Below are 17,284 nucleotides of genomic sequence, written 5' to 3'. Positions count from 1 at the left end.
AACTTTAACTGGATACTCGTCGCCAGTTGGGCATTAGCAAAGCTGCTTTGTGTGTTGTTTAAACCTTTGGATGAAGCTGTTTTGTTCTCTTTTACTGAGAGTCAGAGGGACTAAGCAGAATGTTTTAAGAATCTTGCATTGCCCACATGGAATTCTACTGGTTAAACAGAGATAAACCAACCCCACTTCTTGTGTCTTCTATACTAAAATATGAAGAAGATGGAAATACTAAATTCAGAGTGTTTATCAGTGTGTTACACAGATTCAGTGACACAACTCAGAGCTGAGAGTTTTTTTTAAATGTAACTCATCTGACCCCATAGAGTTCCTCTGGGCCTCTTGATGCCTAGCTCAAGCAGACAGGTTTCCCTTTAGCGTCACGAATATTTCCTACGTTGCCATAAATCCACCTTCAGGATTTAAAACAGTGGTAGCATGTGTCTTTACTTTTCAATGAGAAGTTGGCAATAATAATAAACATAACAGGCATCTGTGATCAGGATTGCCCCAAACAGTACTATTATTCAGTGTCGAATGATTTCTCATCACAGTCAACTTAGCCAGAGGCAAGGGAGGAAGACGGTGTGCTACTAAAAGGAAACTTGCTCTGTAGCACATCAAAGCAGGAAATATCGGTCTCGGAGGAAAAATACATGCTGTCTGAGAAAACTGTAAGTCATATTGTTCTAGATAGTCTGGTAGATTCATGAGAAGGAATCGGTCACAGAGACACACAGAACTGGTGTTAGGGATGGCAGCCCCAGCACAGGGAGGCAGTAAACTGGATGCAAAAGCACATTCTTGCAGTTTGTGCAGTTTGAGGGTAGCATTGCTCAAAGCAGAAAAGCAGCAGCCATCACTGGCTCAAAGGGTGACCTTCATTGCCCTGTTCCGAGCACCGGGGCTTTCATTTATAATTCAAAACCAGACATCATGAAGGTTCTTGGAAACACTGCCTTTAAGGACTAAGGAAACTGAAGTAAAGCATCTTTAAAATCTTGGTTAGAGATATCAGTTTTATTAAGAGAGTTCTGTAAAAATAAAAATGTAGTACTTCATTCATGACCATAAAATACACCACAATCACCCCTAGGACTTCTTGTACTTCTTTCCTGAAGAACCATAGACAAGTATTTGTTGGTTTCAGTTGGCTATTCACTTATTAAGGAATTCCTCAAATTGTAATTTATTTTTCATTCCATTGTCAAACGTCGTAATACAGACACAAAGTTCAGAGTTTTTAAAACATGGCCATTTGCACCACAAACAGGCAAACTCCTTATACACACGTACACACACATACACACACACACATACATACACACACACATGCGCGCGCGCACAGACACACACACAGGCATGCATGCACACACACATTTTTCAATTCTTCTGGGGATTATTTTTAAAGCTTTGTTTGAATGAGTTCTCCTGGGGCTTGCGGCTACACCGTTGTCTATGAGTTCGTGTTGCAGGAGAAATCAGCTTTCTTTTCTGTGTGATGAACAATTCTGAAAATAGATAGTGGATGCCTGCACACTACCGTGAAAGTAAGTAGTGTCCCTGCCCACACATGGGAATGGGATTTAAATCTAGGTACACATATATAATGTGTGAATATGCAAGCCTGTGTGCTCATAGCCATCTATACCTTATAACCTTGACTACACACCAAAATCAAAACAAAACAAACAAAATAAAAAAACAAAGCAACATGAAATGTAACAAAGCTTTGCTTTGCTGTTTTTCTTGTAGAGGTGTATTTTTTAATTCCCCTATGTAACTATCAGGTGAGTCACAACTTTTTTTTTTTCAATTGATTTAAGAAATCTAAAATTCTGGAACCTACTTCCTTCCGTACACCATGGGGACAAGTAACCTAACAAGACTTGTTATCTTGCATGGCTTTATTTCAAAGGGATAAGCTTTGATTCACAGTACCTTTTTCCCAGGTAGGGTTTCTCTCTGAATATGAACTTCAAAAACCTTACGCTTCTAATAGAACTGAGAGGTCTGGTGTCAAAGCTGTGATTCTAAGGTTTTTTTGTACAATCGTTTTTGACCTACTGTTTAAAGAGTTTACCTAAAGTACACGGCAGATAAAGGTCATGCCCCTCTCATTCGCTGCCCCGAATCTCTCCTCCAGATTGCACAGCAGTCTGGAAACTAATAAGAGGGCGCCAGCGGTCCAGTGCATCCCCGGTTGGCATTCTCACCATGCCCTGCTGTTTCCCTTGGAGGAAGCACTACACTTGGAAGGGCATCAAGTCCCTGAAGTTACCATCGCTCGCCATTTCTGATAGAACAAGTAATTTCCTACTTCAAAGATGCTCTTCAGAAAGGCTCCATGCTCCACCGAGCATCTTTAATTCCCCAAATCAGCTTTATATTTCGAGTAAACAGCCTGACTTAAGGACAAGGTCTTCAGTCTACCTAGATGTTCACATGAACCTACAGTGGACAATAAGAACAAAAGCAGCACACGTGTGCAGCTTCATTTCATTTATTCTCTCATTTTGCTAAGAAGAAAACCAGACAGTACTGATTCTGATGATCAAGGCTTAATTTTATAGTGTACTTGTATTGCTGTGAGACCACCCTTTCAATCAAAGAGTGTTGATGGAAGCATGAATATATATAGGACAAAGGACATGATCAGATCCAAGGTTTCCTACTCTAGCCCACACTGTGCATTCTGTCTTCTGCGATCTTGGCTCCTTTTCCGACGCTGTTGTTGTTTCCTTTTTGCTTCTTGCTTAGTGGTTGGCCCATGGGATGAAAGCCTGTGACAGAGCCTGATAACAAGATTAAACTAAGTGTTCTTCTGAGGCAGACATGGTGAAGCTGGGCTGTAATAGGGTTTTGACAGAACTTTGAAAGCTTCTGACTTGCTAACCGTGTTTCTTTCTTCCATATATGCTGCTTGGTAGTAGACCCCTCCCTCCCCCTTCAGCCATTCTTAGTGCTATTTAATCTGCAATATTCATCTAAATGCAAACCAAAGCCATCAGCAGGGCCATGCTGGGGTGTGAGTTAGTGAACCCTGATGGTCATTCATTACTAAATGTGTTAGGCATTCTTCCCAGACTTATTTGAATTTCAGGTCAAGAACTCTAGACTATCATACACCCTGGGAAGCACATTAAACCCTGAAATATATGTCAGCCTCTACCCACAAGGAAACACTGCCGAAGAGTTAACAGTTGAAAACAGAGAGCATCAGAAGTCTCAGTCCTTGAGTTTTGTTCTTTGCTCCAGCTCAGTAATTTATGGAACAAGACCTTGCATTCGCCCTGAAACATCTTACCATTGCACTAAATCCTACAAATGCCCAATTCCCTTAATAAATAGGTGACGTTGGATATATTATTTAGATTCTTGACCCGTTCGGCTCAAAAACTTTACAAGTGGTTGACGGTGAAAATCTCTAAGTGTGAAAATTCTGCTTACCACTAGACAGTGCTCTAGTATTCTGAGACCTACTGAGTGCAAGCTGTGCAATAGTAACTAGGTGGGTAGCGCCATGTGCTATCTGATGCTGTTCTGAGTGACTCGTGTGTGCAAGGTCTACTCTATGATGCTTTAGTTCATTTGTAAGGGAAGGAGCTTGCCCCAGGGAAAGAATCACCAATTGACACAGTGGGATTAGATCAGGTTCTCTTGCCTATGAAAATCCCCGTTGCTGTCTGGCTATCTGCTGCTGTGCCTCTCAGTTTTGTACGTGGGTATCGGTTTCCACTTTCAACTGAGTAATTTGAACAAATCGCAAAATGGAAACCTCTTGTAGAAATGTGTAGTGTCTCTATTGATACTCAAAGCCTAGCATGGCATAAAGTCCAGGTGCGTTCCTCAAATGTCAAGCATCAGTGTTCCCTGTGACAATTGGTGAGTGCCTTAGCTACGGTTTTATGACTGGAAAGGGGCACTGTGACCTCAGCAATTCTTAGGAAAATATTTGACTAGGGCTGGCTTAGAATTTCAGAGGTTCAGTCCGTTAATGATATGGTGAGAATCATGACAGCACGCAGGCCGACGTGGTGCTGCAGAGAGAGCTGCGTGTCCGACATTTTGATCTGCAGGCAGCAGAGGAGACTGCCGCACTGGCCCTAGCTTGAGCATAGGAGACCTTAAAGCCTGTCTCCATAGTAACACACTTCCTCCACAAGGCCACACCTACTCAATGGCCACACCTCCTACTAGTGTCACTCCCTATGGAGCAAGCACTTAAATACATGAGTCTGTAGGGTCCAATCCTACTCAAACAGCCAAACTGAGCACAGTTAGTCAGCAGCATGTCCCCCCACCCTAAAAAGAAGAGCAGAGATGTTTAAGTAGATCTCAGATACAGATACTAGAGTATTAGGTGGGAGAATTACATGTAGGGTAGAGCAAAAGTGGGTTTCATTTTTCTCCTCTTCAGATTCTCTTGTACTAAATAAGAAGAGATTGATTGGAACACATGCAAATGTTTAATGAATCGTGCCTGTGATTCATTTTAATTAGCTACTTTATGAAGTCATGTTCTTTATTTTCATTATCTATTGAAAGTGGGAACTTTTCTGTTTTTGAGTATTTGGACTCAAATAAATGCAATGATATGCTAAGTTTTGAACATCAAATTCTTATCACAAGAGCATCAGAAGCATCCGAGTTTGGATAATTTTTATTGTGAATCAGAATCTGCTCTGCGCATGTCATTAAATAAGTTTTGAGTTCTATCTTAAGGAAAATGGCGACTCTTTTGGATGCAGTGGTTCTCAGCCTACTGGTTGTGACTCTGTGGCTAACCTCTGTCTCCAAAAGTGTTTACATCATGATTCAGAACAGTGGCAAAATTACAGTTATGAAGTAGCAATGAAAATAATTTATGGTTGGGGGTCACCACAACATGCGGAACTGTATTAAAGGGTCGCAGCATTAGGAAGGTTGAGAACTGCCGTCCTTGTGATCTATCCATCTTAAAAGACTCAGGGCCAAGGATTGTTCAAGAACAATTGTTCTAGGGCTGCAAAGACTGCCAAGCTATATTCAGAACAGCTTTTATGGTTTGGAAACTGTGAAGACAAGAGGTATGGTTGTCCTAGAGTTCTTCCACTTTTTCCTTTGCATATCTCAAACATCCTCATCAGAATGTGTCAAGGTCAAAAACATCAAGTTCTAATGAGGGGAAACCCCAGGGAAAGCCAAGATCTGAAAATAACTGCTGGCTCTCTAACAGAGACAGCAGTGCTGACTGGGCGACTTATATTATCACGGTGCTCTTTAGAAAGCTACGAAGTCCTTGGAGGGTGGAGGCAGGAAACCACAGGGCAAGAACAATGAAGGTGGAAGTGATCGGTGTGAAACAAGAGGAGAGCAAGGAAAAGAGAGGAAGAAAGGAAATAGAGAGGAACTGAGGCCACCTCAGGAAATGAAGACTGAAATAGTTATTGGGTGTTACAAAAATAATTACGATTCTTAACACACTTTAAGCTTTCATGGTTTGAGGATGTATCTCAGAGCTTACTGTAGTTTATCACCGCCACGAAGACTACCTTCTGATGCCCAGTCTCGGTTGAAATGAAATGTGTGAATGTTGCTTGAAATGCTTTACAAGTGCACATAAATGGAAGACATAAATGCAAAGGTACATGCATGACCGTAATGATAAGGCACAAGTGAATTGTGTCTCTTTAAAGGTTTTCTACAAGTGCATTTCAGACTTAATAGCAGTAGAAAATGTGTCCAAGCTTACTTTACCTTGATAGATTTGGTGTTCATATTGAAAGGAATCTAAACAGTATTTAGACTTTATTACAAGGTCATTATTGAATCCCCTAATTGACAACTGTGTATATTATTCCCAGTTTTATAATGGCTTGCAGACACCTCTTGGCTGATAGAGATATCTTAATGTATGCTTCAAAGCAAGCATGTAGAGAACGGGTCAGGTAGCCCTTTTCATTAGATAAAACACTCTGAAAACCCATGAAATTATTTTCTGCTTCTTCATCTTTCCCCTTCCTCTTCTAGCTGAAAATGGCCCCCGTCTACTTGTGGAAGCAGAACAAGCCAAGGTCTTCTCGCACAGAGGTGGCAACGTGACACTGCCATGTAAATTTTATCGAGACCCTACAGCATTTGGCTCGGGAATCCACAAAATCCGCATTAAGTGGACCAAGCTAACTTCAGATTACCTCAGGGAAGTGGATGTCTTCGTTTCCATGGGCTATCACAAGAAAACCTATGGAGGCTATCAAGGCCGAGTGTTTCTGAAGGGAGGCAGTGATAATGACGCCTCCCTGGTCATCACAGATCTCACCCTGGAGGATTACGGAAGATATAAGTGTGAGGTGATTGAAGGACTGGAAGATGATACTGCTGTGGTGGCATTAGAGTTACAAGGTAGGTATTCATCAAGCACGTTAAACTTCAAAGGAATAGTGAGTCTCCACTTCTTTATTTTCACACAGGGTAACATGTAATAGTTACTGTAGCAATAATGGAGGAACTCATAAGTCTTTGCCTAGCAAGTTTTTCTCCTTTTATGTTTTGCCATATGCATATAATTTCAGCTTTCAGCTTAGAAATGTACGCACAATACTCATGTGCAAATTTGAGACTGTTCACAACAAGGAGAAACCTGCAATGGAACTGAATTAATAATATTTGGAAATAGCCTTATGCTATTCAAAACTTAAATCCCATTATGTGGTTATTGAGAAATTCAAATTAGATTCTTTTTTTATTGTGCTTCTAAAATTATCTCTATTTCCAACTAATGGTAAGATTTGTAAAGGACATCTGCAGTGAAATACAGGTAATTGTATTCAGTAAGATGACTGCAGAAGTTAATTTAGCAGAAAAAGTAACCTCTGGTTTACTTAAATATTCTTGCCAAGAAGCAATTTTTTAATGGCCCAGGGTCCTTTAGAAACTAAATAGCAAATGATCCAGGTACTTGGGGAGATAGATAGATAGATAGATAGATAGATAGATAGATAGATAGATAGATAGATAGACGGACGATAGATGATAGATAGAAGGATAGATACATACATACATACATACATACATACATACATACACTGACCACATTCAATGGGTTTAAAAGTCAACAGAATACAAAGCTAGGCAAGCAGAAGTGTCCTCACCTTGGACTCATTTCTCAGTCATCACTCCTGGAAAGCACTAAGGGTTCACTGCAGAGAGTGCAAGCTGTCACATTTCCATGAGTTTTGCCCATGCTCTACACTGAAGACTGAGACTAGCTCCATTAGTAAGATGGTGTCCTTCACAAAACCATAGGTCAGCGTTTGCTAGAAGCTTTTATCTCATTCCAGAGAAAAAGTTACTGTGTCTTTTGAAAATGATAACCCTGACCACCAGCCCTCCCAAATCCCACAAGATTCCGGCAGGCATGTAGAAGTCAGTCAGCCTTATCTCCCTGATAAAATCCCGTGCAAAGCTCTGTGGCTACAGAACACGTGTTCTAGCTGTGTAGATGTTCAACGAGATGTATAGACTGTGGCTCTAGTTAATCCTAGCATGTGATGCTTTTTGCCTTCAAGGTTTTTTTTTTATAACAAAGTTAATTACTTGTTTTTTAAAGAAAATATTAAAATATTTTTAAAGTTACAAAAGTCTTGTGACTTTATAAAAGGATCGAGTGACGTGATTTTAAAATAGAAAGCAACTCAAATATAAATACATATGCATATTTATATTTGTATACTGGATTTGGAACTAACTCAGGAACTAATGAATGCTGTTCTACTGCTCATAAAAGCAGGATACACAGCATAGTATGTTGATATCTGAAATTTTTTCTGGGTCTTTAAAGTTATTACAAATTAAAGTACCCTATATTTTCCAGTTTCCATCATGAACCTTTTGGCAAAGAAAAGGTGGTACAAACATTTCTATCTTTAGATAAAGATGCTGGGAGTTCTGCTCCTTGAGCTCTAGCTACCGAGAGAAGCATTGCTCGATACGTTATTTTCCTTCTAGGAGACACATCTGGGATTGTTGAGAAAAGAGAACAAATGTCACAGTATGCAGAGAGCGTTGTAGCACTTCCATGCTGGGGCACACCCTGGTCCTAGTTGGACAGGGGCAGAGCATCCTGAGAACCATCTCCTGGTTCTTCCTCCCCATTACCACAGTCAGTGGCAACCTAGAGTCTTTCCTTCTTCTCTTGGCTCTGAGCCAGCTGATAGATCCATCAGCCAAGAACCTGAGAAAGCAGAATGAGATCAGAAAGCCTTCTTGGACCCTCTCCTGCTGTGATCCCTGCCAGCTGGACTGGACTGAGGAACAAGGGGAAAGATTTGATTTAAAACCTCAAGTTCTCTTGTAGATGTATCCAGGACAGTTTAGAAAAGGACGCACCACCCATGATTGGTTATTAGAGAATTGTATGTGGTCTTGCGTAGACTCTGCAGTCTTGTCGCATGTAGCAAAGTCTGTACAATAACTGGGCCAGTGGGACAAGATGTCTGCAATCCATGGGCTAAGATACTAATCTGCTGTAATCACATATCTAAGAATGCTTGCTCTGAATTCTTTTACTAACTACAGGGGAGACATGTTGTCAGACGTCTTCCTTAATACACAGTAAATGACACGATTCTGAATCCTTAACTTGATACCAATCCTAAAGAAACTATGTAGGATGTGAGACAGCTCGATTCCCGCCAATAATTATTTGAGCCAAAGAATTGTTTTCAGAAGGCCATTGCTTCTTCCCAGACAAAGTCAAATGCCAATCCGTGCTCTTTGCATCTCCAAACGGATTGTTCTCTGAAATACTTGACTCTTCGGGATTGAACAGTCGATTAATGGACGTTTTCTCTGTACTCATCTTGCATAGCACGAGTTTAAGAGAAGCGATATTTTAGTTTATTTATATGGAAATCCTTTTCACACCTTGGCTCTCGTTTGCAATATAATTCATAAATAGAGAAAAACGAAAATGCTAAAAGCAAAACCCATTTCAGCGTCTTCCAGGCAGTTCCTCTCTGTTGCTGGGAGATGTGACTTTTACTCAATAGACATATTTGCCTGACCTTTAAGGAAATCATGGGGATGTTTTAAAGTAAGAGCCCCTGTTTTAGCTGTTTCAAGGGCAGGAAACAAGAGTTAAGGGATACATAAAATGTTGAAACAAAAAGTTATCATGCTTTTGCACAGGGTGTGTCTCCCTAGAACAGAATTATGGAATTAGCATGAGACGAATGAGACTTTTGTGACTTACTTTCAGCAGCACACAGAAGGGTGGAAGAACGTGCACATTTGAAGCATCCAACTTATTCATTTTACTAGTGTCAAAGACTATACGAAACAAACTGCTAACTCCATAACAACATCTTCCAGAAAACTGTGAATTTTGGAAAACACCGTCTGCCCAAATACTCCTTCTCCCAGAACCCTTAGTATTAGCCTGGACTTTTGCCTTCCCATAAAAACTCAGCAGTTGTATGTTCTGGGCTTAGTAACCAATAGCAGTACTGACATATTGGAACGCATGGCTGAATCTCTTTCACAGGGCAGACATTTTTAGCATGAGTTGAACTCTTGGCAGTGGAGTCAAATCACTAAAGTTGTCATTCCAAGTCATAGCTACTTACAGGGTACTTAGCAACCAAGTGTGTGAAGTAGAAGGGGGCTGTGAGAAACCACTCCGAGTTCCCCAAAACCTAGTCCATCTGGAGATTGCGCTTTTTCTGCACACCCTCTTGTAAGCCGACACGTTCAGGGCTCATCACTAACGACTTTTTCTGTCTCTCCTTTGAACAGGTGTGGTGTTCCCTTACTTTCCACGATTGGGACGCTACAATCTTAACTTTCACGAGGCTCGCCAGGCTTGTCTGGACCAGGATGCTGTGATTGCTTCCTTCGACCAGCTGTACGATGCCTGGCGGGGCGGGCTGGATTGGTGCAATGCTGGCTGGCTCAGTGACGGATCTGTGCAGTACCCAATCACCAAACCACGTGAGCCCTGCGGGGGCCAAAACACGGTGCCTGGAGTCAGGAACTACGGGTTCTGGGACAAGGATAAGAGCAGATATGATGTTTTCTGTTTCACATCCAACTTCAATGGTAAGATGGCAGCTGTTTTGCCTTTGCTTTTATCCTGGAGAACAAGTTGTACTAAAACGCTGTTTGAATTTTGATATTAATTTTTAAAAACAAAACAAACAAACAAAAACAAAAAAACAAGCAACCCCCCCCCAAAAAAAAACCAACAGAAAAGAATCCTTTAAGGTATCACTTTATTTTTAAAAGAAGCAAAATGTTCTTGAATTTTGAATGTCATAATTTTAAAATTATCTACATGAATCCAACAAAAGCTACATATTTCCGGTTTCGCTACAGTTTTTTAATGACGTAGTTGAAGCTGTCACGCGTGCCTGTTTCATGCTGCCAGTGTCCTGTCCCTGCACTACTGCTCTGTGCTGAGGGGAGGGGCTTCCCAGCCATACTTATCCTCCCTTTCCCAGTCACAATATCATGATCAACAAAGTTCAAGGCAAGTCGGGAACTGAGTGAGACAAATTCAGCACTATTAGACTAAAAGAGAAAGGCAGGGAAGTTTTCTACGGCACCAATAACAGACTCATCGCATTCTTCCCACTCCCAGCCCTTCTATTGGATCATCCTGAACCTAACCTTGGGGGCCTACTACAAAATGAAAATGTAGGGACCTTTGTTCAAAATGGATTAAGAGTTTTAAGCTATATTGTCACAAAAGTCCATAATCCTATTATTTAGTAGACTGGGGATGGAGCACTATAAGTACAAGGCCAGCCTAAGCTATATAGCGAGACTGTCTTCAAACGAACAAGCAAAAGCACAATGCAGGGCCTTAAAAAACATAGGGCCTTCTAGTTGAGGGGGCAGAGTAACTGCATAAGTCACATCCCTGTGAATCTGCTCTAGGCCCATAGTTATATTTAAAGTCCCTGGAAATAGACTCCTGAGTAATTAAAAAGGGAAACAACTTAGACTTCAACATTTTACCCGAAAGAGCTTTGAATGATGCAGTTCCAGCCATCCACACTGCTGCAGGAGTTCATGGTGCCGAACAGATGGATATGTATCTCAAGCAAATTTCATTTTCAAACAGGTAGAGGTCAGATTTGAACTCATGTCCTATGGTTTGCTGTTCTATGTAGATGGCAGACCAGACTCTCTAGTTAATGGATGTTGCAGTGGCTTCTACGCTTATTTCAAATCTCACTAGGTTAGAGTAGAAAGAACTGGGAGCATTCGTTTACACTGTGGCAGCCTATTTAAGGATAGGGACATCTCAGATGTGCTTGCCTTTAGTCCAGAGAACTCATGGCAAAGTGCCAGGTGTGGTGGAGTGCACTTATAATCCCAGCGATGGTGAGGCACAAACAGGAGGATCCCTGGGGCTCACAGGTCAGCTCCGCCAGTTTAATGGGAGGCCCTGTATCAAAAGATGTGAAGAGCATTTCTGAGTGTAACACCTAGGTTTGTGCCTCTAGCTGGAGGCACACAGTCAAAACCATTAACATCTGAACAGAAATGCACATTCACTTACCATACACACACACACACACACACACTCACACACACACACACATAAACACACACATAAACACACACACACTTACACACACATACCCATACACACACACACACACACATAAAAACACACACACACAAACACAGACACATTGACACACACACACACTCACACACACACACACACACACACACACACTCACACACACATAAACACACACACACACATACACACACACACTCATAAACACACATACACTCACACACACATATAAACACACACACTCACACATACACACTCACACACACAAACACACACACTCACACACACACACTCACACACACATGCACATACACACATATAAACAAACACACACATAAAAATACACACACACAAACACAGACACACTGACACACACATAAGAGCGTCATGCTAAATGAGAGCCATAGGATAATACACTATATAATGTGTGTGATTGGAAAATGTGATTATATTACCCTTAAAACTAAGACAACTGAGAAAACATGCAATGTATGCCAGTTCTGCCAACTGATGATTCATTCGTACATGATGCCGTCCATCTTGTTAATGAGATCTCAGTCATTAATACTTCAATAAGTGGTCAAAAGTAACAGTGTTTCTGTGCAATCAAGAAATAGCAAAATGTCAGGCTTCAAAAGATGAAAATTTTAAAACATTAACAAACTCCTCTTCTAGTAAGGGGGTGCAGACGGGGTTTGCATTCAGCAAGGATGTCATTAATCGCAAATGACTTCCTGTGTTTGATGAATTTTTATGCTGTGGCTTTGGTGAGAATAAGGTCTTATTGATACCTGTATTGAAAAGAGCTTGAGGGCTTTGAGTTTCTTTTAAATGGACTTTTATGTGAAGAATGTTTTTTGATCCTTTCACATTCAAATTTCGCCTCTCTAGAAACTTGTACTGGGGTTCAGTCTTGCTACAAGTAGAATTTAAATAGCCCTTCTTTCAACGTGAATTCGGTCTTCCCTAGAACCACAGAAGAGCTCTTTTAGTCTCTAATTAGCTATCAGAAACTGCATCTGCCAGTGCCCTTTTCTTTTTAATGCTATACAAGGCCATGCGTGAGCACACGCCAAGAAGCAAGGCTTAAGCAAATTTATTTAATCGAGAATGGCCTGTTAATATGACATTTAAATGGCAATCTTATGTTCTCCAAATTTCAGATGTTGCTCTGCGTCTCCTTTCACTGAGAAGCACTGTGCTGTTGGTCCTTCCATCCCAGGCTGGCTAACTCTTTCCTTCTCCACACAGGCCGATTTTACTACCTGATCCACCCCACCAAGCTTACCTACGACGAAGCAGTGCAAGCTTGTCTCAATGATGGTGCTCAGATTGCGAAAGTAGGTCAGATATTTGCTGCCTGGAAGCTTCTGGGCTATGACCGCTGCGATGCCGGATGGCTGGCGGATGGCAGTGTCCGCTACCCTATTTCTCGGCCAAGACGGCGCTGTAGTCCGACAGAGGCTGCAGTGCGCTTTGTGGGTTTCCCAGATAAAAAGCATAAGCTGTACGGGGTCTACTGCTTCCGAGCATACAATTGAGTGTGCCCTGGAAAGAGTCAGTTCTCGAGATACGTGAAAGTTTTGTTCGTTTGTTTTTTGTTTTTAATATGAACTCATGCAAGTTACCAAAACTGTGATAACCCTTTTTCACTTACTGTAAAGAGTCGTTTTCATAAAGGCCAATTCATTCATTTGTTTTGTAAAGCTATCAGTCGATATATATTATAAATTAATATAAGCATAAGGGAAGCTAAAAAAGAGGGGGAGGGGCTTTAGAGCCTAACTGGTTTATGCTATGTCATCCCAACAAGATGTCATTTCATGAACGGGACATGCTGTAGGCTGACAGTCACCAGGACTGTATTAGGAAAAGTAATGCTACTTGCCGAAGTAACTTCCACAAGCACAAATTTTACATATTTCTACAATTTTGAAATGCACTTCGCTAAACAAATTAGAACAACGAATTTGAAATACAGGCTTCTTTACATAAACCAGGATTCTGGGAGGTGCAAAAACTCAGTATCATAAGGGAACAACAGAGACTTTTTCTAAAAGTTAATACTTCAAGTCTCCGGTATACAGAATAGTTTACTCTTTAAAAATCTACTTTTTGACCAAAAAAATTCATAGAGACTCAGATGCAGAAAATTAAAACCACGGTTAGATCTCCTAGGTCAACTCCTTTATATAAAGTATCAACTTAAGTACACAGATAATACTTTATCAATGAAAGAATCCTACCTTCTAATTACAATTACCTATCTGAGAAGACTTGTTTTATTATTTTTAAGTAGCTTTACTGAATCATATTTAAATTCTAAGAACCTTTGCTAAGCAGTATTTAGAATCTACTCAGGGCAGTTAAAATGGTAAACTGCTGGACAGAAAACAAGTACAATGTAGCAGCTTGATTTTATGTTAGTGTATGAAACATTATTGTCCTATAAAAGTAATTTTAATCTATTTAATATTTCTTATTTACGTTACATGACAAAAGCCATCAAATGAATGAATAACTCTACATTTGCCTAACTAAGAAATAAAGACTCAACTTCCAAAATCGTTCTTGTTTGTATGCACGATATAGTGCCCAAGTAGGACCTGTATTTAGAGAACAATTGGGGAAAATGCATTTCTAAATAGTCCCTCAAATAGAAAAAACAGCCACTATCAGTTTCCTTTCTGGTTAAATTTGGCAAAGTAAAATACTGGCATTCTCATAGCACACTTCACACCTTCAGGCTTTAAGTGAAAAGTTAAGCCCAGGTTCAGAAAAGTGACTTCCAGTACTAGCAACTCCAGTCTTAAATAGCAAGTTCTTTTTACGACTGCTGAGACCCCCAAAGGGACCAATATTTGTATTCAAGTAATAATTCTGTTTTCCCATTACTTCACAGTGAATTCTCATGAATGGGACTTAGTATAATAATCCAAGTATAACATATCTGGTATGCTGTCATCAATGTTTTTATGTAGATTCCCCCATGAACATAACTAAATAAATTTGTTTCCTGAATTGACCATGGTTGCATATAAAGCTCTGTAATAACTATAATAAAAATGCTCTATAAATATAGTTATATGTGTGGAAGATATAGAGCAGTTGGAAGTCCATGAAACCATAACTATCATGATATATCATCTAGATAAAGTATAGTAAGTAATAATAGGTCCTTTCTTTCAGAGGCTTAAACCGTGATGATGCATGTAGTTGTAAGTTAGGGTATGCAAATTACACAAAAGTATACATCCAAAGAAATAATGGGGTTTCACTCAAACAGCGATTATATAAACTGGACTCCAACTTCTAAGCTAAACACAAATTGAAGAGACTGAATGGCCTATAACATAATGAATACATTACTTAAGAAGGAGACTCCAAACTAGCTCCTTACAGGCTGGGCGAAGCTCTTTGGAGGAAGATCATATACTTGAACCATCATTGCCTGTATTGTAAGAATTTTGTCTGCAAGGCAAGTAGATACATTTTATACTAAGGTAGGTTCATTCCTTTCACTTATCATCCTAGAAGTCCACAGGGCAGTGCGGTAGCATTTCTTAACCTTTGAATACTTAGTATAGGAAACGGTGCTGATCAAAACCTCCAGTGACTGTTAGCTGACGTATGTCTACACCAATCGCATACTATCTGTCCATTCTTAAAAACATCCTAGAATGAACACTGCTGGGCAGAGTTTTTAACTTCTAATTTCACACAAAGGACCAGAATCTTCATGCCCTTTGAACTCCTAATTGAAAGGGGTCTTTTAATATTCTCACCTTTCTGTTTACTCCACCAAGTAACGTATTTTCCTACTTCATATCTCATTATGAATGTCTTCAAAAGAAAAAAGTTGTCTTAGCACATTTCCTAGCAGAAAGTTGACCTAACAGTGTCTATTTCAGAAATCACATTGTAGACGAAAGAGATGACAGATAGACTACAAAATAATGAAAACGTTTTATAGTATGGCCCATACATAAAGAACAGAACAAATCTATACATTTTACTGAAACTCCTTGATTTGAAACCTCTAAGCAAAAAGATCCAATACATTTAAAAATACTTATAGGGATGAAGATAATTTGTCATATTAACACTGGAAGCCATCTTTTAATGACTGCTGCCATATTTTGTCACAGCAACTTTTAGCCAAATGTAGTATTTGTAAATTTAAATTTTCTTTCATATAAAAAGGGCCGGTACCTGTTAAAGTGCTATTTTATGCAGTAAGATAGTAGCTTGTTATTTCAGCAATTAGTAGATTCAAATAAGATACCAATTTGGTTGCTGGCAGCCATACTGGGTTTCTTGATTTCAGTACTCCTAAAAACATGCTGATGTCATGGAGTAGCTGACTGCTAAAAAAGGGAAAGGTAGAAGGGAATCAGTTGTCAGGTTAGCGTTAGTCTTGGTTTTTGTTTGTTTGTTTGTTTGTTTTGTTTTTGTTTTTGTTTTCATTTTGTTTGTTTCTTTTTCTTTTTGCATAGAATGCTTAGAAAAAAATCAATTGACAGCTGACAACTTTTTTGAGAAGTTAATTATGTCATAGTTCAAGACTGCCAGCATAGTGTACAGCAACAGCTACGGATAATACAGAAGTCAGTAAGCCACCCAGTTAGAAGAAGGTCAATATTTAAATGCATTTAATAGCTACAAAGGACAAGTTTGAGGAGAACCAATGTGTATTGGAAAAAAAAAAGAATGTTTTCATTTTCTGTAAGATTCAATGAACTGGTGAACAAATGTTAAAAGTCAATTTTGTTTTGCTACAGTATCATTTGATTCTTCTGACATATAGAATCAGTCATTTTACCTTGAGTCAAACTCATGAAATGCAACATGAATTCTTCTGTTGCTAGTGCAATGCTTTGAATGGAACATACTCAAATGAGTTCCAGCTGTGACATTCACACAAGAAAGTATACTTCAGAACTTTCCCATGCTGATTTTGGATACATTAAACAGCCTGAAGAAAAAAAACTTCCAGTAATGAGGTTAATTAAATTTTCTTTTAGTGTGCAAAGTCTTTCAAAATGAGGAATATCCTATTCATTTTATCATCGTTTTTCATATATTTTGATTTTTGTCATACAAAGTGTATGAGGCAGGGTGAAAGATTCTATGGAGGTTCTAAGTCCCCAAATAAAAGTAATGAAACCATTCGAGTGTGATGTGTTGCTTCCTTACCAAAAAAATGGTTTAATACTACAACAATTTGTTGAATAGAATAGATCCTGTGTTTGAGCATTAGGTGCCATGTGTATAAGGAAAGGAGAAACAGAAAGGTATCAGCAAGTGGTGTGTAGCCTATTACAGGCTCTTGGCTTCTATTTCAATTCCTTGGTCTCTCCATTTATGATGTTTAAAGGTTCTGCAGCCTTACTTCTCAGTAGCATAGATATCGTGTGTGTGTGTGTGTGTGTGTGTGTGTGTGTGTGTGTGTTACTCACGTTCCAACCTTAACGGAAAACTGTAATTGCACAAGTTATTTCTCCACAAGAAGTAAACCTCACATCTGCTTCAATGTATTTTTATATCTCTTTCAGGCCAGTAAGTTTACCTTACAGCCAGTTACTGTCGGAACATGTTAGCAGGCTTGGTGGAAGTCAATGGCTTATGAAATCAAGTAGTTCTCTTTCCTTCAGCATCTCTCGTCTAGTTTTTACCCTCTGAGGTTATCTACATCTCTAAAGCTTCGGCTAC

The 17,284-nt window shown here is 39.7% G+C and overlaps 1 protein-coding gene across 4 annotated transcripts in view; it reads left to right on the top strand.

Moving 5' to 3' along the window:
• Nucleotides 1-16,741, top strand: part of Hapln1 (hyaluronan and proteoglycan link protein 1) — a 64,413-nt gene extending 47,672 nt beyond the window's left edge. For all 4 annotated transcript variants that reach the window (XM_032899066.1, XM_032899067.1, XM_032899065.1 and 1 more), the window contains 3 exons: nucleotides 6,010-6,381; nucleotides 9,775-10,077; nucleotides 12,824-16,741. In XM_032899066.1, coding sequence (XP_032754957.1) covers nucleotides 6,010-6,381; nucleotides 9,775-10,077; nucleotides 12,824-13,113 — 965 coding nt within the window. In that variant the 3' untranslated portion in view covers nucleotides 13,114-16,741. The remainder of the gene's footprint in view (nucleotides 1-6,009; nucleotides 6,382-9,774; nucleotides 10,078-12,823) is intronic.
• The last annotated feature ends 543 nt before the right edge of the window (nucleotides 16,742-17,284 follow it).

This window comes from Rattus rattus, chromosome 3, assembly GCF_011064425.1.
Source record: "Rattus rattus isolate New Zealand chromosome 3, Rrattus_CSIRO_v1, whole genome shotgun sequence".
NCBI lineage: Eukaryota > Metazoa > Chordata > Mammalia > Rodentia > Muridae > Rattus > Rattus rattus.
This window is presented reverse-complemented; position numbering and strand designations above follow the sequence as displayed.